The 24,992-nt window shown below is 62.1% G+C and overlaps 1 protein-coding gene across 1 annotated transcript in view; it reads right to left on the bottom strand.

Moving 5' to 3' along the window:
- Positions 1-2,551: 2,551 nt before the first annotated feature.
- The window catches only part of LRP1 (LDL receptor related protein 1), a 78,842-nt gene continuing 56,401 nt past the window's right edge, over positions 2,552-24,992 (bottom strand). The window contains exons 43-89 of the mRNA XM_067697041.1: positions 23,087-23,291; positions 22,528-22,720; positions 21,800-21,925; positions 21,465-21,593; positions 21,076-21,195; positions 20,754-20,867; positions 20,300-20,449; positions 20,100-20,222; positions 19,648-19,764; positions 19,357-19,485; positions 18,995-19,117; positions 18,775-18,915; positions 18,489-18,679; positions 17,467-17,650; positions 17,245-17,330; positions 16,952-17,071; positions 16,337-16,524; positions 15,995-16,200; positions 15,259-15,447; positions 14,515-14,663; positions 14,004-14,097; positions 13,774-13,890; positions 13,429-13,548; positions 12,941-13,063; positions 12,659-12,784; positions 12,171-12,287; positions 11,374-11,480; positions 11,138-11,270; positions 10,391-10,510; positions 10,100-10,222; positions 9,623-9,763; positions 9,406-9,540; positions 9,208-9,327; positions 7,906-8,174; positions 7,269-7,447; positions 6,663-6,769; positions 6,299-6,415; positions 5,660-5,836; positions 5,375-5,515; positions 5,082-5,255; positions 4,675-4,836; positions 4,091-4,265; positions 3,869-3,970; positions 3,651-3,715; positions 3,457-3,547; positions 3,213-3,357; positions 2,552-3,047 (exon numbers count right to left, since the gene is read on the bottom strand). Coding sequence (XP_067553142.1) covers positions 2,907-3,047; positions 3,213-3,357; positions 3,457-3,547; positions 3,651-3,715; positions 3,869-3,970; positions 4,091-4,265; positions 4,675-4,836; positions 5,082-5,255; positions 5,375-5,515; positions 5,660-5,836; positions 6,299-6,415; positions 6,663-6,769; positions 7,269-7,447; positions 7,906-8,174; positions 9,208-9,327; positions 9,406-9,540; positions 9,623-9,763; positions 10,100-10,222; positions 10,391-10,510; positions 11,138-11,270; positions 11,374-11,480; positions 12,171-12,287; positions 12,659-12,784; positions 12,941-13,063; positions 13,429-13,548; positions 13,774-13,890; positions 14,004-14,097; positions 14,515-14,663; positions 15,259-15,447; positions 15,995-16,200; positions 16,337-16,524; positions 16,952-17,071; positions 17,245-17,330; positions 17,467-17,650; positions 18,489-18,679; positions 18,775-18,915; positions 18,995-19,117; positions 19,357-19,485; positions 19,648-19,764; positions 20,100-20,222; positions 20,300-20,449; positions 20,754-20,867; positions 21,076-21,195; positions 21,465-21,593; positions 21,800-21,925; positions 22,528-22,720; positions 23,087-23,291 — 6,604 coding nt within the window. The 3' untranslated portion in view covers positions 2,552-2,906. The remainder of the gene's footprint in view (positions 3,048-3,212; positions 3,358-3,456; positions 3,548-3,650; positions 3,716-3,868; positions 3,971-4,090; positions 4,266-4,674; positions 4,837-5,081; positions 5,256-5,374; positions 5,516-5,659; positions 5,837-6,298; positions 6,416-6,662; positions 6,770-7,268; positions 7,448-7,905; positions 8,175-9,207; positions 9,328-9,405; positions 9,541-9,622; positions 9,764-10,099; positions 10,223-10,390; positions 10,511-11,137; positions 11,271-11,373; positions 11,481-12,170; positions 12,288-12,658; positions 12,785-12,940; positions 13,064-13,428; positions 13,549-13,773; positions 13,891-14,003; positions 14,098-14,514; positions 14,664-15,258; positions 15,448-15,994; positions 16,201-16,336; positions 16,525-16,951; positions 17,072-17,244; positions 17,331-17,466; positions 17,651-18,488; positions 18,680-18,774; positions 18,916-18,994; positions 19,118-19,356; positions 19,486-19,647; positions 19,765-20,099; positions 20,223-20,299; positions 20,450-20,753; positions 20,868-21,075; positions 21,196-21,464; positions 21,594-21,799; positions 21,926-22,527; positions 22,721-23,086; positions 23,292-24,992) is intronic.

Raw genomic sequence — 24,992 nt, 5'->3', positions numbered from 1 at the left:
CCGAAAGACAAGCCCAGGAACACACAAAGACAGATATAGGGATGTGACAGACACAAAACAAGGATTAGGAATGCTGAGAAGATGAGGCAGACACAGAGACACCCAGACAGACAGACAGAAGCCAGGAGGCAGGAACCTGGGTGCAGGCGGGCCAGAGAGGGAGGCGGGAAGGGGTAGAAGGCCCAAGTTCAAGAGGCTCCATCCAGAATCCTGCGCCTGGCCAAGCACAGGGGCTGCTGAAATGGTAGTGGGCAGTGGGGGAAGTAGGCACACTCAGGCTCAGGGCACCCAGGACTCTTCACTAGAGTCCTGGTTTTCTGGAGTCCTACCCACCCCATCTCTCCTCCTTTTCCTAGTCTCAGGTCACTGCTTTCTGTCTCCAGCTACACACACACACACACACACACACACACACACACACACACACACACCACTCCTTGTCTCCATCTCTGTGTCTCTGTCTCTCATTCCGTCTGTATCAGCCTCTGCCTCTGCCCCTGTCTCTTCTCCATCTCTGTCTTAGGTCTCTCTGCCATCCTTGGCAGGTGAGGAGTTTTTGAGGACTGCCTCCTGGTAGACCCTCTCCTGGCCATCCTGGCGGGCAGAGGGAGGACGCTGACTGGAGGGGTGTGTGTTCCAAGCCGCAGCTGGGGGCCCCTCTCGTTCTGCCCAGGATCTTGAGGCGACAGGCAGAGAATCAGTGGCTCCCCGGGGGCGCCAGATGCGCGGCTGGCAGAAGGAGGGAGTGAGGGGGTGGGGCTGGTGGTGGTGGGTAGTAGGCAGGCGCTGGGGGAGGGAGAGGAGCCGGCTGGAGGAGGGTAGAGGGGGTGTGGCAGAATAGCCCAAGGGAAGGAAGTGAGAGGCTGGGCTGGGGTCCGCCTGGAGGTGCATAATTAGTGTACTGGGGAGGGGGCTGTGCTGGGCTTAAGGATGAGCTGCGCTGCAGGAGTGCGTACGCCACCTGGTGGTCAGATGAGGACACAAGCCTCCCTCTAAGCGATCAACAAGGACGCCCCCTTTCTCCAGCAGGATCGCTCTGCCCTGGGGCCCTAGGGAGCCCGGGAGGCAGTGGAGGATAGCAGAACTGGCTTGGAAGCTGAGGCTGGAGATGGCATCTCAGGCCTAAGAGGGAAGGGGAGGGCTCCTGTTTCTAGAGGTGCTTGGACCCATAGCTTCCTCAGGAAAGGAGGAATAGACTGAGAAGGTTAAACCAGGGAGGCAGGGGGAATGAAAGGCAGCGCTCCCCCCTTGGGCTTGGCAAGGGTCCTTCAGACGTTTAAAGCTGCCATCTCTGAGCATATTTGCTACTGTGCGGAGAGCGGAGCTCTAACCCTTTCTCAATCTTGGACCATGTAAAGCGGCGTGACCTTCTGCAAGAGGTTCCCTTCTCTGACCAGGGGCTGAAGTAGACCTGGTACCCCCTTTGGTTGTAGCAGTCCTTTCCTATCAACCCCTGGGATGTGAGATGTGTCTGTTGGTGGACCGTGGGGCCTGGAAAACTGGTCTTCCCAGCTTTAGCTTCCGGGGCCCTCCTCCTCCTGAATCCAGGGTTCTGACTCTTGGCATCTGATTAATTACCCTCCATGAAGTGTGAGATGTCGGTGCTTCAAGAGCAAACTTAGAGAGAGCTGTATGGGACCACCCTGAAGGATTAGAAAGTCGTTCAAAACCCCAGTGTGTTCATTTCTTATTGTGGGATTTCTCACTGTGGGAGATAATTTTGGGTAGGGGTGGCAGTGTTGTCCCATAAAAGTGACAATACAGAGAAACAGATCTTGGAGTTAGTGTCCTAGAGCCAGACAGAACACATGATCCAGAGAGGTGAAGTCACTGGTTCAAGTTCACACAGCCAGGAGAAGCAGGTCTTTCTGGTCAAGTCCAGTGCCACCCACTTCCCTGCCACAGCCCAATGAAGGCGGATGGAGCTCCAGAAGGGCACTGAAGACCCGATGCGCAAGCCTCCCTCCAGCACAGAGCATGGTTCCCTCTGGTGGCTGGAGCATGAAAGCACAGGCCAGCTCCCAGAGTCTCACACTCAGGTAGACACAAACGGCTTTTTTTCTTTTTCTTTCTTTTTTTTTTACAGTTTTATTTATAACAATATCTGTGTTATTTAGTTGTAAAGGAATTCAGCAAAAATTATTAAAACGTTCATATCCCCAAAACGGGGCTGCCCGCTTGCCCTTCCTTGGTGTGCCCCACTTCCTCCTCATCCCCAGGGGAGGGGAGCCTGGGGGAGTGTTTACCAAAGAAAGTCTCCAGCCCTGGGAGCCACAGTGGGGGCACTGGAGAGGGGGAGGGCCTGTCTGGTAGGGATACTGAGTGTGGCCATCTCAGAGGTGCCCCTAGAGTAGGGGCTGGGGCATGGGATGGCCTCCCCCAAGAAGAACTAAAAAACTCCATCCTTTCCTTCCTACCTCAGCCGGAGCCAAGTCTTCCAGACAAGGGCAGCAAAGGACTCACCCGCCCCAGAATCCCAGAGTCAACCCTCAGGGAGCTGGGAGGGGTAGGGGCGATGAGGGGGGAGAGCCTTGACGAAGTGTCTTGTACAGGGAGGGGGAGGCAGCACCACCAGCTCTCCCAGTGGGGCTGCGTTTTTGGTGGGAAGGTGGGAGGCAGGGCCCCCTTATACCGGTAAGTTGCAGGGGCCCCCTTCCTGCGCCCCCTCCCGGAAGGCAGCATTGGGCGGGGTGCTGAGGAGCAGGCAGGAAGGAGAACGGAAAGAGATAATACTGTGCCCGCTTGCTCGCTTGCTCACTCACATATAAAAAGTAATTCCTTCATTTTTACATTTATACATCCCAGCAGGGCTGGGGAGGGGTTGGCGGGGTAGGATGGGGGCTCCTTGAAGGACCTCTCTGGCAGGGGGCAGGAGGCTCTCTGCAGAAGTCCGATGGTGCAGGATCCTATGCCAAGGGGTCCCCTATCTCGTCCTCAGGGCCCCGGCCCAGGAGTTCTCGCTTCTCATCCGTGCTGGCCAAGGAGTGGCGGCTGCCATGACCACCCATATAGAGTGTGGCGTACACGGGGTTGGTGAAGTTGGTGGGCTGCAAGGCGACAGAGCGGTCAGGTGGGGCTCAGGGGCTGGGCTCTGTGGCCCGGGTACCCCATCCCCACCTCCATTCCATCATCCAGCCCAATACCCTTGGTCACCCCACCCACAGCCCTTTGTCCCTGTCCTGGAAGCCTCCTCCTCTGTCCTCCCAGCCCACCTTGTCAGGGTCCAGGGCGAAGTCGGCATCCAGTAGGCCCCCTACATCATCAGGCTCCCCGCCTTCGTACATCTTATACGTGGGGTTCCCAATCTCCACGTTCATGGCCCCGTTGGTCATCCGCTGATGCTGGAAGCCCTTAGCCCTGGGAGGAAGAAGGAGGTTGGGGGCAGGGATTCTAGGGGGATATGGCTATAGGGTGGTAAAATCATGGCCACAATTTTCCAGACCCCCCATAACTCACCCTCGGACTCGCCGCTTGTACCAGAACACCACTCCTGCTACCAGAAGCAGCAGCAGCAGCAAGAGCAAAGGGATTAGGATGGAGGCCATATCTAGAGGGGAGGAGGTGGGAAGCTCAGTCTGAAAGGCCTGGGAGGCACAAAGCCCTCTGTCCCAGGTCCCGGCAGCCCTGCCTCCCCAACCGCTGCCACCTACGTCCAGGCTGCTCTTGGCCGACCACGTGCTCCTCACACCGGGGTCCCGCCATGTGGGGTGGGCACCTGCAGACGGGAGGGGCGGAGCTGAGGGGGCATGTCGTCCACAACCGTGGCTGACGGGGAAACTGGGAGGGACCGCAGGATTCTGCTGGTCCAGCTCAGACTCGGGGGAGGGAGGGATAATCTGGGCCTCAGTGAGGCACAGGCCCAACTCACTGGCACTCGGGCATCATTTTGCTGTTCATGGTGCAGGAACCGCCATTGCTGCAGTGGCCAACGCAGGTCAGACAGCTGGGGGCCACCCGGCCATCGGAGCAGCTGCAGGAAGGAGTGAGAGGCTGGGCAGGGCTGACGGAGGGCATCTGAGATGCTGGGGAAGGGGCGGGGCGGGGCTGGGAGGAGTGGGCTGCGGGTGGGACAGGGCGGGGCCCCACTCACTTGCAGGTGACATCCCCGCTCTGCTTGTTGACCACGCAGGCCCCGTCGAGACAGCGGCTACACTTGTTCACCTCACACCTGGGCCCCTCGAAGTAGGCGGTGCAGCGGCACTGCCGGGAGCCGTCAGCAGCCATCTGGCACGTGCCGAAGTTCTCACAGTAGCCAGAGCACTGCCCTGTGGTTTGGGGGATGGGAGAGGAGGTGCCTCGAACGCCACCCTCAGGAGGGTCCCCCAGAGGTTGTGGGGGGCAGCTGCCCGCCTGAGGGGTCCCCCAGGCCTTTTGGGTGCCTCCCGCCTACTCCTGAGCCCCTGGCTGCCCCCACGTCACAGGCTCCAGGATACAAAGATGTCCCGGAGCATCCTGACAGGGCACTGCTTTTGCTTGAATAATCCCGATGCCAGAGGGCTCACTACCTCGGTGGGGAGTGTGCTGACCCCTCCACAGGAGAGCACTGGCAACTTGGGCCTGGCTGGGCCGCAAACGGCCTCTCTCCAGAGAACTTGCACCTGTGACATCAACCTACGCTCTCAGACTCCCAGCTCCACCGTGCCCTGCCCCAGGGCCCAGGGACGGCTCACTCACGGTACTGGCAGCGGTCGCCCAGGAAGCCAGGCAGGCATCGGCACTGGGGCTGGTTGCCCTGGTTGACGGTGCAGGTGCTGTTGTTGGCACAGTACCCCGCACACACCTGCTGGGTGCATTTGGGGCCCGTGAAGCCTGTGGGGCACCGGCACGTGGGCATGCCTGGCGGGAGAGGATGTGTGAGCGGGGCTGTGGCCCACTGAGCCGCCCTGCCCTGCTGCAGGGGAACAGGGCTGGGAGGGCCTGGGCGGAGGGCAGACGGCAGAGGAAAGCAACACGGGGCTGGGGGCAGGGGTGAAGTAAGGCCGGGCAGGGGCTGGGGATTTGTCTGAGCGCAGGCGGCTTGCTGGAGGGGCTGGGGGCCCAGGGGCCGGGAGGAGTCCCGGCAGGAGAACTGAAGGCCATACCGGAAGGGGAGGCAGCACACGTGCCCCCGTTGCGACAGTGCTCCCAGCACTGGTCCAGCTCACACTTGTCGCCCGTGTAGCGGGGCTGGCAGCGGCACTTGGGCTGTCTCCGTGCATTGAGGAAGCAGCTGCCACCATTGAAGCACTGCAGGTTACAGGTTCCGGGCCGAGGAGCTGCAGGAAGGATCACGGCGGGGGGTGGAGAGCCGGGGGGTGGTGAGGGGAATTCAGGGGCTGTAGGGAGGAGGGCTCTGGAGCACGGGACGGGGGACCGGAGAGGGGCGTGAGCATACCGTCCGGCGGGGGTGTTGGCGAGGGCACGGCCACACAGGTGCCATTGTCTAGTCTCTTCCCGTTGGGACAGGTGCAGACAGGCCCACTGGGGCTCAGCAGGCAGAGCCACTCGCACTTCTTGCGGTCACAAGGGTTGGTCACTGCAGGTGAGGGCAGGGGTGGGAGGATGCTGAGCCCTGTGGACCCAGAACCTCCCCTGCCCACCAGGACCTGAGGCTGCAGCTTGGAGACTCGGCACCCCCTGGCCTTCCCTGCCCCAGCCTGGGCTCTCCGTCTCCACTCACCTTCAGGCTGCTTGTGCTGGTGGTACAGGACCACATCCGAGGCGTGGCTCAGGCCCCCCGTCAGGTTGATCAACGGGCTATGTCCAAACTTATGGATCTTGAAGACACGATTATTGATGTAGGTGACGCCATAGATGTAATCCTCAAAGACATCGATGCTGAAGGGGTGACTGAGGCCTGCGGGGGGGTCAGAGGGGACTCAGGCCCTGGTCACACTCTCCAGGACAGTGGGCGCCAAGGCTCCCAGGTACCTCTAACTCAAACATCCCAAAGCAAACTCTCCTCAACCTGTTCCTCCTGCTGTGGCCACTACTGGCAAAAGGTCCCATCAGCCCTAGACGTCTGGGGTCAGGGTCAACTTCTGCTCCCTCTTCTCACATTGGCTGAGTTCCTATTATTACCCATATTGCCTCCACGCAGCTCAATACTCTTTGGTAGAATGAATGAATGGAAAAGTGGCCCAGACGGTCAGGGTGAGCCTCAGGCCTGCAGGACTGGTGCAGGGGGTGTCTGGTTGGGAGGGGCCTGAAACGCACTGCAAGATTGTTGAAGGCCAGGCTGAGGAGGATGGTAGGTGCTAGGTGAGGCCTTGGGCTCAGAGGGGAGGACAAGGGCCCGAGGCTGCTGGTGGACTCTGACCTCGTTTGCTGTCAGCAGCCACGATGGGGTCAGTGCCGTTGAGCCGGATGCTGCCGATGACTGAGAGCTTGGCATCCGCCCAGTACAGACGTTCATTGTGGTAATCCACGGCCAGGCCTGGGGGAGCAGAGAGCACTGTGAGGGCCCAGCCCCCCTGCCCCAGGTTGGGGGAGCAAGCAGGACTGTCTCCATGTTTGGGACAGTTCCACCCCGTTCCCATGATCACTCCCAATCACCTCTTCTGGGAAAAGCCTCCACAACCCATCTGTCCCATCCCAGTCCAAGCCTCTTCCCCTACCTTTTGTGTGGCCCCAGGCTCAGCGAGCCTACCCCTCCCACATCCCCTGCCCACTTCTGCACGGACCTGTGGGCCACTGGATGTTGTCCTGTACCAGTGTCTCCCGAAGGGTCCCATCCATGGCTGCTGTTTCAATCTTGGGGTGGTTCCCCCAGTCTGACCAGTACATGGTGCTGGGGAGGGAGAAGGAGTGAGTGTGGCTAGGACCTGGGCTCCCACAGGAGGCCACTCAAGGTGGGCACAGGGCACAGAGACTGCTGGGTACACAGAGAGGAGGGTGTTCTTGTCCACCTCCTCCAGAGAGAAGTGGGGGGAGTCAACTTCCTGACCAGATTAAAGATCTTTTACTCTAAAACCACACTGTGCTGCTCCAGAGTCGTCTAAGTAGGCAGAGCTGCCCCCTGGAGCAGAGGAGAAGCCCAGAAGCTGGCTGCCCATGACAGCCAGCCAAGTGGAGGTCAGGCCCCACCTGAGCAGGCCAGCAGGACCCCAGGCAGCATCAGGGAGGGCCAGGGCTGGGCGCAGCCTGGAAGACCCAGGGGCCTGCAGAGGACTCTGACCTCAGGCTGGTCTGGGAGAGGAAGGACAAGCCGGGGGATGCTGGGCACCCACCTCCAACCCAGGGGCTTCCTAGCCCCAGTCAAGATGCCTCCCCCCAGGACCCCTGCCCACCCCCTCAGCGGGTCCACCACGATGGCGTGGGGCTCGTCAATCATGCCGGAGATGAGCGTCTTGCGGTTCTCGCCCTTCATCTGCGCCACTTCAATCACATCTCGGCCCGAGTCGGTCCAATACACGTTCCCGGCAACCCAGTCGATGGCGATGCCCCTTGGCATCTTGAGCCCTGAAATCTGGATGAAGGGGTTACAGTTTCAGAGGCTTCCTGCCCATCGTCCAGCCCCCCGACACCCGGTCAGCCTGTCCCTGCTAGATATCGCGACCCTGATTTATTGAGGAACAGAGTAAAGCCCAAAGAGATGAAATAGGTTAGTAAGATGGAATAGGTTAGCTAGTGGGCTGGTTGTGACGATCAGAAACTGAACGTGGCTCTGATGCTGCTGGCCAGGTGCCCCCTGTGCCCTGTCGCCTCGGGCTGCCATGCGGCAGAAACACCTACTGACAATGGTGCTGCTCTGTCTACCTGCTGTCCGCGCCTCATGACGTAATCCGGGGTCTGCCCTGCATGCCAGTCTCACCCTTTGGCCCTTCCTCTGTCCTCTGCAAACTCTGCTCTGAACAGTCTGCTTTTTGGAGTCTTCCCACCCAGCCTGTGCCTCCACGTAGGTCCCACCCCAGGCTGGGTGCTCACATTAAGGTGGGTGACACCCCGGTCAATCTGTCGCCGGTGGCGATTGGAAGTGGTGGGAGGCGCAGCAGGTGGCAGGCTGCGGTAGGAGATGGTGCCCGTGTGCCAATTGGTCCAGTAGACGCGGCCAGCCTTGACATGGACATCCATGGCATCGATGCGGACACTCTCGTCACCCTGGAAGGCCTGCTCGTAAGCCGAATGGGGGTGACTGGGGAACAGGCTTCGGATCTCGTTGTCATCAGCGATGTACAGGACCTGATACTCAGAGCCTGGAAGAACAAGAGACCAGATGTTGGTGGGGGTGAAAGGTGGGGCTGGGGGCTGTTGGGCCCGGTGCTGGAAGGAGCCGCCGCAACGTGCTCCCCACCCAGCCCAGCGCCTTTCACACTAACAATGTCTCTTCTCCTAATCAAACCATCTGACCCAGTCAGAAACCTCTGTCATCCTGCCCCAGAGCCAGGCTTGAGGACTCTAGCCTCAGCCCCTGGAACTCCCCTCCCCTCCCCTCCCCTCCCCACCCCTCCCCTCCCCTCCTCTCCTCTCCTGAGGTGATCCAGTGTGACCTGCTGACCCTCCTCCTCCAGCCTCGTGGACTTCTGCCTCCTCGTGGCCTCTGCTAGCATCACCACGGTCCCTGCTCCACACTGATATCTGCTTGCGGGTGCACACACATGTGGGGGTGTGTGAGCTTGGCCACGGAGGGGGGCAGGTGTGCATGGGCATCTGCGTGCACTTGGGCACGTGTGGTGGGGTTGTGTGTGCACAGTGTGTGTGTGTGCCTGGGTGTGCATACATGGATGTGGGGTGTGTTTGTATACAGGCATGAGGAAGGTGCAGGTGTGTGTCAAAGCATATGTGGGTGTAGAACTTACATGTTCTCACCAAAAAAAAAAAAAAAGTAAATACGTGAACTGATGGATGTGTTAACTCGATGCAGGGGAAGTCCTTTCACAAGGCGTATGTACATCAAATCATCGCCTTGCACACATTAAATATCTTACAATTTTGTCAATTATACCTCAATAAACATGAAAAAAGCATAATGGGAATATGCAAGTGGGGTACACTTGGCTCTGTAAGTGTGGTGATGCCGCCTGCGTGCTCTGCCCCCAAACTTCCTCAGCCCCAGGACCTCGGGCCCCTGCATGGCTGCCAAAATGGAGTGGCAGAAAGCTGTACTGAGGGTCTGGAATTTCAAGCTTGGGCAAGGGTGCTTGGGGGAAAACACAGCGTTCCAGGTCCCGTTTCTTATCCTGGCATTGTAAGCCCCGCCCCCTCTCTCCGTCCTCTCCCAGCTCCCACCTTCCGCCTTGCAGGTGTTGTGCGTCTTCATGAAGTTGCGCGCGCAGCTGCACAGGTGGCCGCCCTTGGTGTTGTTGCAGAGCTGTGAGCAGGTGCCGAAGCGCAGGCATTCGTTGATGTCTGGGGGTTACACGGGAGGGTCATGGAAAGTCTTGCGTCTGGGGCTTCTGCCCTCCCCGCTGGGCCCCACCTTCCTACCCTGGCATCCAGGCTGGCCTGGCACCGTGTGGAAGCCAGAGCGGCAGGCACAGTACGCGGCTTTCTCGGTGCGCACGCAGCGTGCCTCATCCCCGCAGATGCTGGCGTTGGCGGCGCAGCTGGTCAGCTTGGGGTCTGCAAAGACAGAGAGTCTAGGCCTGGGCTTCGGCTCTCAGCCCCTCCCGGCCAAACCCCGCCCCAGCACGCCGGGTCTCACCGATGCTGCAGCCCTCCTCGTCAGAGCCGTCCCCGCAGTCATCGAACATGTTGCAGCGCAGCGAGGAGGAGAGGCAGTGCTGGTTCCGGCACAGAAACTCCTTCTTGTCTTTGCAGTGGGGGGTCTGGGCTGTGGGCGGCTCTGGGGGAGGGCGGGGCTTGAGGTCCTGGGTATTTACCACCCTGCCCCCTCTTCCCACTGGAACCCCCAGTCAGTCACGGGCAGAGGGGGTCCCAAGCCTGGCTGTCAAGCTTCAGGGGAAGCTGGTTAAACATCCAGATTCTCAGTCTCCACCTCAACACCTTCCTCAGGGGCTTCTTTCCCAACAAGACAGGGCCTCCAGGCTCCCGGCAGTGGATCCTTCCCTCTCCCGGTGAATCGGCTCAACAGATGATGAGCCAACCTGGCCCAGCCCCACTGCCTGCAGCACCCCCACTCTAGGCGGCCCAGGCTCCCCCTTACTGGCCCCCTGCTCACCACAGTCCTCCTCATCAGTCCCATCCCCGCAGTTGTCCGTGCCGTCGCACTGGCGCCCGATCCACAGGCAGACGCGGTCGTTCTTGCAACGGAAGGGCCGGTTTGGAGGGCACACGAACCTGGCTGCAGCAGCGAGAGGAGACAAGTCAGAATCAGCCTGGGGGGAGGGGGCGGGGGCGGGCCGAGGGCCACCAGGGTGCGTCAGAACCCCGCCCACGCCCCGACATAAGCCCCGCCCCCGCCTGGGAGCCCCGCCCCGTCCGAAGCCGCGCCCCGACCCAAGCGCCTCACCGCACTCCTCTGGGTTCTCGTCTGAGTTGTCTCCGCAGTCGTCCTCGCCGTCGCACTTCCACGCTAGCGGCTTGCACAGGGTGTTGTTGCACTGGAACTCGTCCAGGGGGCAGGTCCGCACTGGGCGTCAGGGGGAGCAAAGAGTAAAGAATGAGCCCTGAGCCCCAGGCTGCTGGCGGCCGGGTCTTGCCCAGACCCCTCCCTCCAGGGGCAGAGACCTAGAGCGAACACGGGGAATGCGGTGGTACCACCAGATCGAACCCGAATTTCCTAATTTTCTCCCAGCCGGGTAAGCTGGGTAGAACTGCCTCCTCTGGTATTTAGGGGAGAAGAGGCATTTTTGGGGAAGTGTCCAGAGGAGTCCAGAGAGCCCTCTTTCTCTGGTGGTGTGGCAGGGCTCCGGGGCCTACTGTAGTTCAACGGCAGGTACACTCAGCTGGGAGTCAGGAGACCTAGGTTCCAATCCCTGTCCTTAGCCCACCAGCGCAGAGCTAGGATATCTGCCCTCACTGCTCCAAGCGCCAACCTTCTCTCACCCGGCCCGCCCACTGCCCCAGGAAAGGAAAGTGAGCAGGGACTTGACTTCTCAGGGCAGCTGACTGCTGTGTTGGAACTTGTGGGATGGGGCCTGGGTGGACACAGCCCACAGGTTTCTGCTGGATTTCAACCCAACTGGCTCCTGATTAAGTGCTATTGCGGGGCGGCGGTAGGGTGGGAGGGCTGGGGAGCCGAGCTGGAGGGGCTCACCGCCAGTGCCGCAGGCTTCCTCGTCACTGCCGTCCATGCAGTCAGCATCTGCATCACAGCGCCAGCGCAGGGGGATGCAGTGACCACTCTTGCACTGGAACTGGTCCATGTCACAGCGGGGGGTACAGTCTTTCTGTGGGCGCAGGAGCAGCATCCTGGTCAGACCTGGGCACCCCTGCAGGCCTGCCCTGACTCTTCCAAGGCCATCCCTCCCTCCTTCTGGTCTCCCTGCCCACCTCGTCTGAGCCATCTGCACAGTCATGATCCCCATCACATTTCCAGCGCCCAGCGATGCATCGGCCATTGGCACAGGAGAACTCACTCTCAGAGCAGGGCCGAGGGGCTGGGAAGGACAGGGGAGAGACAGGCCCCAGAAGGGTGGGCATACGGACTCAGCCCTCGAGAGCATCTCCAGCCCTTGGAGAGCAATATCACCCATCCCTGAGTCCCTGAAGGCCACCGTTGACTGGCATAATGACCAAGATGCTCAACTAATCCTGGGCAAGCCAACTGGCTGCCCTCATAGGACCGGTCAGGCCCAGAGGGCACTCACACTTACCCGTCTGGGCAGACACATGAGAGAGGGCACGGGTCCCCGGCCCTGCCCTCAGGACAGACTGTGTGTGGGGAGGGCAAGGGAGGGGCAAGACCACTAAGACAAGCACCAGGGTTTAGGGAGAGGCCAGTAAAGGAGGATGGGCTGGCACAGCACAGGGACAGGTGGGCTCTGGGGCAGCAGCAGGGGGATGTGGTAGGAGCACGGGCACATCAGAGACACCTACCTCTGCAACCCCAAGAGGACAGTGTGAAAATGGAGAGAAACATGAGATGAGGTGAAATGGCACAAACTCAAATACACAACATGGAGCAGGGTGGGGTGGGGTGAGGTGGGAGGGAGCTCCTGACCCCCAGCCCTGGGAAGCAGCCACCTGCTCTAGTGCAGCCTGGTGGCGGTGGGGCAGGGGTACTGAGCGGGGAGGTCTCCTGGGGGAGGACACCTGCTGGGCCGGGGGGGACGGGGTAGGGGACATACTGCAGCTCTCCTCATCGGAGTTGTCGCCACAGTCGTTGTCGTAATCGCACTGCCAGCGGCCCGGCACACAGCGGTTGTTCTTGCAGCGGAACTGGTAGGGCTCACAGGTACGCTCGTCTAGAAGAGGCAAGATTGAGGGGCAGTCAGGGATAGAGCGGGGGGCAGACGTCAGGGCCCTGGAAGGTGCGGTCAGGATGGCCAGGAGCGGGAGAGTGGGCATTCCAGCCTGACACAAAGGTCAGCAGTGGGAGTCCAGGCTGCGTTCTGAGATGTGGAGTCTATGGGGACTTCTGGGGCAGGAGGGACACGAAAGGACGGAGCTGCTCTGGGGAGGGGATCGACAGATCCCATAGGGTGGCCAGGTGTGTGCCGATGAGGTGCTGGCAGGAGTGGGGACGGGAATTAGACAGGAGTAGGACCCAGGTGGCAGGCAGCCCCAGCCCTCCCCGTCAGGTGCCTTTCCCTGGAGCAGGGCTGGGGAAGCTCACCACACTCTTCTTTGGGCTCATCCGAGCCGTCCCCGCAGTCGTCCTCTCCATCACACTTCCAGCGCGCCGGGATACAGCGGCCCGAGTCCTTGCAGCGGAATTCGTCCACTCCACAGGTCATCTGGGCTGCAAGGGGGTGGCCCAGCGATGAGGGGGAGGCTCCTTTCAGGAATGCACCGTGAGGGTGCGGTCTGGGTGGGAGCGGCCACCGAGGGGGGTCACCCGTGGGGGTGGTGGGAGCAGCAGACACTGTGGAGGGAGGGTGGGCTCCAGGAGACTCACTGCAGTTGGCGGGCTCGTCACTGCCATCCACACAGTCGTTGTCCCGGTCACAGACCCAGACGCGGGGGATGCAGCGCTTGGTGATGGAGCACTGGAACTGGTTGGGGGCACAGGTCACCTCGGCTGCGGGGTTGGGGAGAGAATGAGGACCTGCCCATTCCACCTGCCCCGCACAGTTCTAGATCCCCATTTTCTCCCTCTCCCAAGCCCTGGCCTTGTCCTGGTCCTGCCAGCAATTTCTTGGGAGGAAGGAAAATCATCTTCAACTTTGGTGATTTTGTCTTCTGGATCCGCACATCTCTACGACGTGCATGACGATTTTACGAGCAAACCAAGTCACACCCCATATAATTTATGTTGCTCATCTAGTAACATTACTTGAGAGCAGCACGACCCCTAGAAGAAGTGGGGGCTAGATTTCAATGTGAATCGTGTTTCCGTGCCCGTTTTCCACCACCCCCCTCCCTGCCACCACCCGGGGCACTCACGGCAGTCCCTCTCGTCCTCCCCGTCTCCGCAGTTGTCCTGCCCATTGCAGCGGAAGATGCCGGGAATACAGCGGTTGGTGTTGGTGCACTTGAACTGACTGGGCAAGCAGACGTGGATGTCTGTGGGGGTGGCAGGAGGGGAGGGTAACTAACGGTGGGTGCAGGATTCGGGAGGGGGCGGGGGCCCACTCCCTCGGGGGGAGAGCGCAGGCCCAGGGCTGGAGAAGCAGGAGTCCAGCCTGGAGAGGTGGCCGCTGTGGGCTGGGCCTCCTTGCCCTGGGAGCGCAGTTACCAAACGCCCAAATCCAGGGGAGGACAAGGCGGGGCGGGAGGGCGGCCCTTTACCGCAGTTGGCCTCGTCACTGTTGTCTTGGCAGTCGTTGTCCCCGTCACAGATGAAGGCAGGGTTCGTACAGATGCCCGTCGAGCACTGGAACTGTCCTGGGCGACACTTGAACTCGGCTGCCGGGAGGGGAGGCTCAGCGTCAGCAGGGCCGGGGGGCGGGCCACTCGGGGCCTTGGGAGTCGGGCGGCCCTGACGCAGGACCCTCTTGCCACCCCACCCGGGCACTCACGACAGTCCGGGGGCTCGTCCGAGTGGTCCCCGCAGTCGTCCTCCGTGTCACACTTCCACCAGAAGGGGATGCACTTGTCGTTCTTGCACACAAACTGGAGGGCAGGTGGGGGCGAGAGGGGTTGGTGGGGGTCTGGGGACCTCGGGAGGCTTTCTTTCGAGGGGCCGGGATGTCTCAAAGAAGCAGGGGGGTCAGGTATCTTGGGGGGAGGTTGAGCTGGATGGGAGGTTGGGGTGTGGTGAGCGCAGGAAGGCCAGGCGAGGGGGCATCTGTGTGGAGGTCGGCGGGGGGAGTCAGGGTTAGGGGGTGGGGTGTTTGTGTGAGGTGACGGGTGTAAAAGTATTGCTGTGGGGAGACAAGAGGTAGGCAAGAAATGCGGGGGTGTTAGCGTGGGAAAACCAGATGTGTGAGGACAGTAGGGCGGGTGCTGGGGTCCCAGGAGGAGTGCAGGTAGTGGTGTGGGAGATCGGGGAACGAGGTATGGGGAGCGGGGTCCGGGGAAGAACCTCACCTGGCTGGCTGTGCAGTTGGACACACAGTTGCGCCCATCGCCGCCCAGGTAGAAGTTGGTGGGACAGGCACACTTGTGGCCGCCCCCAGGGGACAGCAGGCAAAGGTTGCTGCAGCCGCCATTGTTGACCTTGCAGGGGTGGTTGGGCACTGCCGGAGGAAACGTGGTTAGAGGGTGGCGGACTGGCCCAGTGTATGGACCACTGCTCCCTGGGCCGCCGGCCTCTGGCGGGGCGAGGGCAGTGCTCACTGGTAACACGTTTTCTGGTCTTCCAAAGGCTGCCTGGCCCATCTATCCCGGGCAGAGGTGGGATGGGTCCAGACCCTGCTCTTTCAGGAGGGAGCTGAAGCCAGAGATAGGAGAGGACTCTGCTGAGGTCCCAGGATCAGGCTGGACCCGAACCCCACACGCTGCCTCCCCTGTGCTCTCCCCCTCAGCTCTGGCCTGCCTGCCTTCGGGGTCTGGCCTTGGTGGTCTCCACCCAGACCTGCTCTACTGGACGGCCTCAGGGCCTCGCTGCTACAAGGTTCTAGGGCTGGACCCCAGCTGGGCTGTAGCTCCTGAGAGCCGGAACGTAGCCTGTCTACAGGCCTCCGAATCTCCTGGTGTCTGCAGGCGCTGCTTGGTCTGTGCTGGGGGAGGGGTGGCCTGGCAGCCCTGCTGAGACAGTGGGGCCCCGTCCCACCGCAGGGGCCCCTCGTGCCTGGCTCAGCGGGGGTCGGCTCTCGGTCCTCGGCCGCTTACCGTCAGGCTGGCGCAGGGCGTGGAAGACGTGCAGGTCCATGGGCCGGTGCAGTGTGCTGATGAGAAGCGTCTTGTTGGTGCCCGTGGTCTTGTGGGCTCTGTTGATGGACTTTGTCTCCCAGTCGGTCCAGTAGACGTAGTCCTCGAACAGGGTCAGGGCGAAGATGTGCGGTATGTCCTGGCTCAGCACTGAGGGCGGCAGGGGGCCGGGGGACAGGCCGGGCGGCCGGTCAGCACCGAGTAGCACTGGGCGCCTTCCCTACTGGGCCCTTAACCCCACAGCAGCCCTGTGAGGGGGGCACTAGCCCAGCTCCAGCCCCTGGCCGCACAGCTGGTAAGTGGCAGAGCTGAAACGCAACTCCTGGCCTGTCTGACAACAGGTTCCTGCCCAAATACACTCTACGGTTCCCTGGGAGGGAGTGGGGGCGTCCTGGGTACGCCAGCCCCAGCCCTTCTGCTCCCACCTTCCTCAGGGCCTGTCATCTGAAACTGTGCGTGGGAAGGTGCCGCTCTCTCTCCTTCCCGAGGGAGCTGGTGGTTTCCTCATGCCTGGGCGGATCCAGGGGGCATACCCTGGGGTGCTCTGAAGCCCCAGACCCCCGGTGGGTGGTGTCCTCAGACCATACCCTCTGGCTTTTAAGCCTACTCTTGCCCCAAAGGCCTGATCCCCTGTAGCTTCAGAACCCCCATCCCCACTAGGTCTGCTGTGCCTGGGCAGCCTCACTGGCACACTGACCAACGTGACGATTGGAGCCATCCAGGCTGGCAAACTCAATGTAGTCCTCACGGGCGTCGGCCCAGTAGATGCGCTCGGTGACGTAGTCCAGGGTCAGGCCGTTGGGCCACGTGATCTTGGTGTCCACGATGACACTGCGGCCAGACCCATCCATGCCGATCCGGCCGATCAGTGAGTGGTCCCCCCAGTCTGTCCAGTACAGGTACCTGTCAGGTGGGTGAGCAGTCAGCCCTGAGATATCCAGCAACCAGTCCCACCAGGAGCCTGCAGGGAGGCTGGGCCTGGACGCCCGAGTGTACCAGCTGCCTTCAGAGGCTCCCCCAACCCTCCTCGCCCACGTACCCATTCTGCACGTCCACCACCAGAGCCCTGGGCTCACGGAGGCCAGAGCTGACCAACACCGTGCGATAGGCCCCGTTGAGCTTGGACACTTCGATGGTGTCCCGGCCTTTGTCACACCAGTATAGGTTGCCGCCGACCCAATCCACAGCCAGCCCGTCGGGATTGCTGAGGCCCGTCCTGTGCAGCACCTGCGGGCAGGGGCAGGGAGGAAGGGCCCTGGGTGAGTTGGGGCAGGACCCTCAGCCGCTCTAGGAGCACAGTGGATGGAAAAGGCCCAGCCCCGGGCATGGTGTCAGCCCAGGCTCGAGGATAGGGGTCTCTGGATGAGAGAGACCACAACCCAAGCCCCACAGTGCCTGGGAGCACAGGTTTAAGGGAGGTCAGACAGAAGGGGAACTTACAGCTAATTAGGGAAAGAGAGACAGGAATCTCCTAGACCTCGCTCGCTGGGCTTAGGGGAGAGAGGAGTAAGGACAGGCAGAGTCCTGCGGTGACTCAGTGTGGAGCGGGGAAAAGGAATAATTCAGTGGGGTGGGTGGGAAGAAGGGGAGATGGCCTTGAAGCAGAGAGGGCCCCCTGGGTGGGGGCACGGGCTGACTCTGCGCCCGGCCTCACCTGGACGTTGCTTCCGTTAAGGTGCATCCTTCGGATCATGCTGCCCTGCGTTGTCACGTCTGTCCAGTAAATCATCTGCTCTCGGTAGTCAAAGTCCAAGGCGACAGCGTTGTTGAGGCCCTTGGTTTGGGGGGTGAGCAGAGGGGTGACCGAAGAGTCAGGACGTGGACGGCGGGAGAGGTCAGTGGGGGGATGGCCATGGGCCCGAGTGCGGAGAACGGGGGGCTGTACTGGGTGAGGGACGTAGCTGTGGGTCTGGGGAGGCAGCGGGGTGAGGAGGGCGGGTCTGGCACCTGCTTAAGCAGCGTGTAGTTGGAGCCATCCAGGTTGAGCTTACGCAGGTAGTACCGGTTGGCGAAGATCAGAAACGGCTCCTCGTCTGGAGGCAGAGGAGGGCGGCTCATTCTAGCACCCCCGTCCCCAGCCTGCCTTCAGCCCTGCCGTTCCAGCCCGCCCACCCCAGCCCCGGGCTGCCTGCCAGGGCCAACGGCACACCCTCCAAGCCCCCGTCTCACCAGTCACAGCTTTGCAGCTGTGGGGGTCGCCGCCGCGGGGGGCGTAGCCCTCCACGCACAGACACTTGTAGCTGCCGTGGGTGTTGATGCAGCGCTGGCTGCAGGGGAAGGTGGTGCTGCACTCGTCCACGTCAGCGCACGTCCGGCCGTCGTCCTTCAGGCGGAAGCCGGGGCGGCAGCGGCACTGTGGGCACAGGGAGCCTGGGGTGGGCACGGGCAGGGGTCTGGGCCGCCCCAGGAGCTGCAGGCCTCTCACCTCGAGACCGAGGGTCAGAAGCACCCTCCACCCTGGGTGGCTGGCTGTGCCTCACCAAGGGAAGCAGGCAGCACACCGGCACTGAGCTGGCCCACGCCAGCCGTCTGGCTCTCACCCCCACCCCACCCACTGGCGTGAGTCCCCAGTGACTGCCACGACTCTGCGTCCCGAGGTCGAGGCTCAGGCCTCCTCTCACGTGACCTGCGAGCCTCATCCGACAGCCCATCACCTCTTCCTCCAGCACCTTCTTCGCCTGGCTGCTCTCCGGCCCCCAAGGCTGCCCCTGCTCAGGCTCCGCTGCCGCTCCCCCCTCACCTCACTGCCCTCAGCGTGGCTGAGCACAGGGCTCCGGCCTCGGACCACCCTCGTGTTCGTCTACACTGGCCCGCTTCGGGATCTCATCCAGACTCATGACTTAAATGCCGTCTCTATGGTGACAGCTCCCAGCCTCTCTCTCCTGTCTGGCCTCCCCCTTGGACTGCAGGCCTGCGCATCTGGCGCCTGTTTGACATCTGCGTGCCCCTCCTTCTCTCGTGCCCCTGACCTCATCTGCCAGCAAAGCCTGCTGGCTCTACCTCCCGAACAGATGCAGAACCAACTAAGCAGAGATGTCTGTTGTGCTCAATGCTGGGTCCCCAGTGCCTAGAACACTGCCTGGCGGAATAGGAGCTGAGTTAGCCCTCGTTGGACGGATGAACCGATGAATAAATGAATGAGGGATGGAGGAAGGAGTCCCAGCCAGGCTCCCACCCGGGGCACAGCGCACCTTGAAGCCGATCTTGAGGTCCTCGCAGTCCTGGCTGCAGCCGCTGAGCTTGCGGCTGAGGCACTCGTTGACGTGGCAGCCGCGCTCGTCCGAGCCATCGCCGCAGTCGTCCTGCCCGTCGCAAAGCAGCGCCTCGGCCACACAGCGCCCGCTGCTGCACAGGAACTGCGAGGAGGCGTTGCACTTGTGCTCTGGGGGGACGGAGGTGGCGGGTCAGCCAGGCCCTGGGCCGTCTGGGGGACGGGGCTGGGCCAAGCGTGGGGAGGGAGCCGGGCGCGGGGCCCACCTGGGCTGGTGCAGTGCGGGTTCTTGGGCGCCTCGTCGCTCTGGTCGTGGCAGTCGTTTTCACCATCGCACTCCCACTGGCGGGAGCTCAGGCAGCGCCCGTTGGCGCAGCGGAACTCGCTGGGGCCGCAGGTCGGGTACTCTGCGGTGGGAGGGGGCAGGTGAGGCTGGCGGCCCGTGCGTGGAGGGCGGGGCCCCTCCCACCGCGGCCCCGGGCTCACCACACTCGGGGGACTCGTCCGAGCCGTCGGCGCAGTCCCGGTCGTGGTCGCACATGAAGTGCTTGGGGATGCACTGGCGGTTCTGACACATGAACTCGCGGTCCTCACAGGTGCTGTTGTACACTGTGGACACAGGCGGACACGGCCCCTCAGCCCCCGCCCGCCCGGCTGCTGACTGTCTCCCCACAACCTTCCTGTGGTCTGAGTGGTAGAATGGGCAGAGCGCTGGACGGGGCGTCTGGACACCTGGGCTGTAGACAGGGCTCTGCCACTGACCGCCTGAGTGACCCCCGCGGAAACACTTCCTCCCCTGGACCTCGGTCTCCCCTCCTGCAAAGTGAGACCACGGCCCCACCACTCACAGCAGCCGGCTGTGACGCTCTCGTCAGCGCCGTCAGCACAGTCCTTGTCACCGTCACAGAGCCAGCGCTCGGGGACGCACACGTGGGTGCCCGGGCAGGAGAAGGAGCTGGGGCCGCACGTCTTGCCTTCTGTGGAGGGAACAGGGAGCCACTGAGAGACGCAAGAGTGGAAGGAGCAGGGCCAGGCAGCTGGGGTGACGTGCCCACTTCTGTGCTGTCCCTGGTGGGGTGCGTGGGGGGCCCTGCCCTTCCTGGGGCCACCTCCCCAGCCAGACCCCAGGCCCCTCTCACCACAGTGAGCGGCCTCGTCCGAGCCGTCCCCGCAGTCATCGCTGCCATCACACAGCCACTGCTTGGAGATGCAGCGATGGTTCTGGCACTCAAACTGGGCCTCTGAGCAGAACTTGTCTGGGGCAGTCGGAAGCCACAGTTAGATGGGGGAGAGAGGGCGGGTCACTCAGCTCGGCAGGTAGATGCCAGAGGATGGATGGGAGAGACACCCCCATGGCACCCTCTGTGGGGGGCTCAGCAGGGGCTGGAGAGACGGCCCCCATCTCAGAGCCTGAGGGTCTGGGTTGGGGGCACGGGGTGAAGCCCTGGGTGCCCTTCTCAAAGGAGGGCATTTCCTGCGAAGGAACCAAGAGGTGGGGCCTGGACAGGGTCTCAGTGGCTAAGGCGAAGCCCCAACCCCACAGGTCCTCTGGGTGCCTAGCTCAGGTGAGCGGGTGCTTGCGGTCACTCACTGCAGTGGGTCTCGTCCTCGCCATGTTCACAGTCGTCCTCCTTGTCACACGTCCAGCTCATGGGGATGCAGCGCCCACTAGGGCAGGCGAAGTAGTTCAGGGGGCACCTGGGGCGCTTCACACCTGGGGGCGAGGGAGGCATGAAGGCGCAGCCACCTCGGGGGTCCGCTGCCCACCGCACACCTGCCCCCTGGTCGGACCTGGGCAGTCGCGCTCGTCACTGTAGTCCCCGCAGTCGTTCGCGCCATCACACACCCAGCTGGGCGCGTAGCAGAGGGAGGTCCGCTCACAGGGCTGGAAGCGCACGCCCTTCACCCCCAGGCGGAAGTAGCTGCTGCAGTCGGTGGCGCCTGGCGAAGGCGAGGATGAGGGGTGACACCAGGTTCCCTCCAAACACCCTCCCTTAGAGCTGCTGGCCCGTACGGAGCCTTCAAGCGTTTTAGAAAGTTGAACCGTGTTGTTCGGTGGGGGGTGGGGGGTGGTGCTCTGCCCACACTTTCCACTCCCTGCCCCCTCCCTGAGTCTCAGGGAGCCCAGGCCTGGGGCAGACTGGGAGGGGACTGAGGCTGCCACGTGGGCCAGAGGGAAGGCAGAGGAGCCCGGACAGGAGGGCAGGGCACCCGAGGAGGCACCCAGGAAAGGGGCATCACTCACTGCAGTTCATCTCGTCCGAGGCATCCTCACAGTCCACAAACTGGTTGCAGCGACTGGAGTTCCCAATGCAGGTGCCGTCCCGGCAGCGGAATTCGCCCACGCCGCAGGCCGTCTCTAGAAGAGCACCCACCCCGTGCCATCAGGCGGGGTCCTCCCTGGGGGGGCCAGGCAGGCCCAGGCCAGGGCTCCCGGCCCAAAGTGCCTGTCCAGCCCCATCATATAGTGCCCTGAACCAGACTCCTTGGGGCCTGGGGACCAAAGATCAGCAAGTGGGGGGGGCAGGCTTGGGGGTGGTCCGAGGCCCGGTACGGGTCGCACTCACTGTTGCAGGGAATCTCATCAGAACCGTCCCCACAGTCGTCTGCTCCGTTGCACCACAGCATGTTGGACACACAGCGCCCATTGTTGCACTGGCGGAAAGTCTTCTTGCAGCGGCGTGTATCTGCAGAGCGGGGAGCAGGCCACAGTCAGCAGCAGCTACAGGGCAGGGGCTGCCTCTGATGAGACGTCCTGCGTTTGCTCCCTTGACAAACTTGAGGCTTTGCAACGGGCCGGCACGGGGCTCGACTCCTTCTCCGGTCGGGGTTGCGGGGGGCGGCTTCTGCCCCTCTCACTCCCACGCCCCGCCCTGCTGAGGCCTGAGGCTGGTGACTCAGGAGGTGGGGCCTGGGGGCGCGGGCGGGGGCTCTGGGGCTGGAGGAGGCTCCTTACTGCAGTAGGACGGCTTCTCGTCAGACTTGTCCTTGCAGTGGGAGACGCCGTCGCACGTCAGGCTGAAGTTGATGCACTCGCCATTGGCACACTCGAACTCGTCTTGAGCTCGGCACGAGGAATTCACCGCTGGGGGGGAAGGTGGGGGAGCTTCCTGAGCGGGGCCCTGGGGCTCTGAGTGCCCGTACGCCTCTCCCCCCAGGAACTGAGGCCATCCCGTCGCACCATGATGAAAGGCTTTGTGGGGCTGGGCTGCTGGAGAGTCTGGGAGGAGACGGTCCCCATCTATGCCCAGGGCCCCCCGTCAGTGCCCTCCTCCCTCCTCCCCCTCTCACCCTGGCAGCTGAGGTCGTCCTGGAGGATGCGGCCCCCTCGGCAGGAGCAGTTGACATGGCCTTGGTGAGTGAGCAGACACAGGTCCTGGCAGCCCCCGTTGTTGATGCGACAAGGGGAGAGTTCGCCTGAGGCAGGGATGGAGGACAGTGGGCTAAGCGCGTCTTCTGCTGTGCACATGCAGAACGCCCCCCACCCCCAACAGCTTCGCTGAGCTTCCTGGCACCACCTGTGACACGGCGGCTCACGGCTGGGGCGGGGGGCTGCCGTGGGAAGGCCGGGTGGGAGCGTTTGGGTGAGCCTGAGGTCATTGAGGATGTGTGTGCTCTTAGGTGGGGTGACTGGGGCTCTGAGCCGTACTCTGGGGAGAGTCAAGCCTAAGGTCGTATGTGTAGTGGTGGGCACCCCAGGGCATGTGTGAGGAGTGTGTGAGAGGCCGGGACAGCTGCAGATCTGTGTGTGGGACCCTTGGTCGTCAAGCCAGTGTGGGACCGTGTCTGTGCTCGTGCACACAGAGGGTGGAGTAGGCAGCGCCTGGGATGGGTGTGAGATCAGGTTCTGACGGGTAGGTGTGGTTCTGAGTGGGAGGAATGGCTAGAGCGTGTGCTGGGGGTGTCCAAAGATGTGAATCAGACCAGTTGTGTGTGTGTGCGTGTGCGTGTGTGTGTGTGTGTGTACATGCTGGCACAGGGGGCAGGAGAGCAAGGCTGGTGGCAGCGGCCCCACTCACAGCTGTTGGTATCATTGGCCACGGCGATGATGCCCATGGGCTGCTGGGGGATGTCCACGCGCAGCAGCTTCATGTCACTGCCCACGTACTTGTTGGCCCGCTGCACGGCCCGCCGCACCCAGTCGGTCCAGAAGATGTGCTCCCCATACACAGCCAACCCGAAGGGGTGGACGGGCTCTGACTTCAGGATCACCTGGGGAGACAGCATCAGCCCGTCGAAGGGATCACTCTCGCCCCCACCTCCACCCCCTGCAGCTGGCTCCAGGGACCAGGGGCCCGGCTCCTCAGACACAGTCGCAGAAGGGGCAGGATTTGCAGAGACCTGTGATCACTTTCCTCATTTAACTGCTGAGGAAACCAAGCCTGGAAGGCTGAGGATGGCGAAGTGGCAAGGTCAGGGTCTGACTGGGACTCCCCACTGCCCCCTGGCTCTTCCCACCATGTCAGGTGGCCTCCCTTTCTCCTGCTCCGTGCCTGGGCAATCTCCTCCCTGGCTGACCGGCAGTACCCCAGCGTCAGCCCCCTCGTGCCGCCCGTCCCGCCTGCCCCGGAGACTCACATAGCGATGGGAGCCGTCATACTCGCACCGCTCGATCTTGTCTAGGGTGGCGTCGGAGAAGTAGAGCTTCTCGGCCCGGTGGTCGATGGCCAGGCCATTGGGGGTGCGGATGTCCTTCTCGATGAGAGTCAGGACGTTGGCTCCTGACAGGGCTGCCCGCATGATGCTGGGGTGCTGCTCGTTCCAATTGGTCCAGAACATCAGGCTGGGAGGAGAGAGGGCCACGGAGATCAGGACTCAAAGCCAGGGAGTCCGCCATGGAGGGACCAGGCCCGGGCGTGCAGACAGCCAGACCCGGGGGTCGGCCAGAGTGTCAGCTAGACACCTGAGGTTGCACCACAGGCAACCTCAGAGCCACCAAGGCCAACACAGCCCCAGTGCCTGGGAAGGGCTGCCACACAGACAGCTTGCATGTGTGTGTGTGTGTGTGTGTGTGTGTGTGTGTGTGCACGTGCACCAGTGCTTCTCAGTGTCTGTGAAATGGCCACCTGCGTTTACTGAGACAGCGTAGCCAAGTGAGTCAGCCTCTGGGGTTCCCTCCCGGCTCCAGCACTGACCGTCTAGGAACCTTAGCAAGTTACTTAACCCCTGTGTGCCTCAGTTTCCCACTCTATGAAATGGGAATACTACTACCTGCCCCATAGAGGGGTCTGAGGATTAAACGGCAGCGGTGTGTTCTATCTGAGGATCTTCTGTTATTTTTTCCGTCGTCTCTCTCTTCTCCTGGCATTCAGGAAGCCGTTGAGTGTCTAGTGTGTCCTAGGTCCTGGGGACGCATGGATTCTACCATCAAGTTCCCAAGAGTCGCCTTCTCCGTAATTTAAGGCCTTTGCATATTAGGGATCTGAGCCTCAGCTTTGCCCCTTACCAGCTCTGACCTAAGCATCCCTCTTGGCCCCTCTGAGCCTCGGCTTCCTTTCAGTGAAGGAGGTGGTGGGAACGCCCAGCTATGCCGTGCTTCTCGGGTGGGGGTGGTGGCGAGGCCCCAGAGGCGGGTGTGGAAGACCCCCAGGCTGGTCAAGCACTACACTGGTGTCAGTGTGCTCCTCAGACCACCTGCATTGGATGGCGATTCCTGGGTCTTTGTCCTGGAGATTCACGTGCAGTTAGGGCAGGGTGAGGCCAGGGAACCAGACTTGCCAGCACTCCCCAGGCCACCCTCATGCACCCTGGACTTTGGAAAGCGTTGAGCTGCACCAAAGCCAGATCCGCTTTTCAGTTCCCTCACAGGACCTGCCCTCTGCCTCCCAACCCCCAGGCCCCTGTGTCCCTCATCCTTCTGCTGTTCTGGCTATAGAGCTGTCTCGCAGAGCTGCTGGACTTATCTCCTCAAACCTCTCCAGGTCTCACTCTTTTGAACACTCCCCCTCCCCCGTCTCTCCATCCTGCCACTGTGCTCAGGTGGGAAAAGGATGCTTCCCTCCCATTAAGGAGGTGCTGGCTGCTCCTGAGCCCATGAGGATAAAGCCCTGGTTTTACAGGCCTCATCAGGGGAAGGGGCGGGGCTCTGGTGGCTCCTGGGATCAGGATGGGCGCAGACGGAGGCATCTCCCTCTGGCCTCCACAAGAGAAAACGGGTGTCCCGAGGCAGCTGCTAGAGCCCTCTTCCTCCCCATCAGGGCCACCCACACCCTCAGGTACAGCACACTCTGTGCTGGGAAGTGGCTTTCCTCCTATCGTTATAAACTGCTACACGTGGCAGAACAATCCGTGCTGTCACTGTGGATCCCAAGTTTGGTAAAACCACTCCCCGGGAAAGGGCCGTGGGGAATGGTGCGGAGGCTTTCCTGAGGGGCAGGCAGTCAGCACCCAGGGTTGCGGAGACTTTCTAACCGGGCTGGGGGGGCCGCTGCCCCCTCCGCACGGGCTCCCTCCCATTCCTCCAAAGCGCTCGCTCCTTCTGGCC

The sequence above is a fragment of the Pseudorca crassidens genome, chromosome 11, assembly GCF_039906515.1.
Source record: "Pseudorca crassidens isolate mPseCra1 chromosome 11, mPseCra1.hap1, whole genome shotgun sequence".
Lineage (NCBI taxonomy): Eukaryota > Metazoa > Chordata > Mammalia > Artiodactyla > Delphinidae > Pseudorca > Pseudorca crassidens.
Note: the sequence above shows the minus strand (reverse complement) of the source record. Positions and strands in the feature narration are given on the sequence as shown.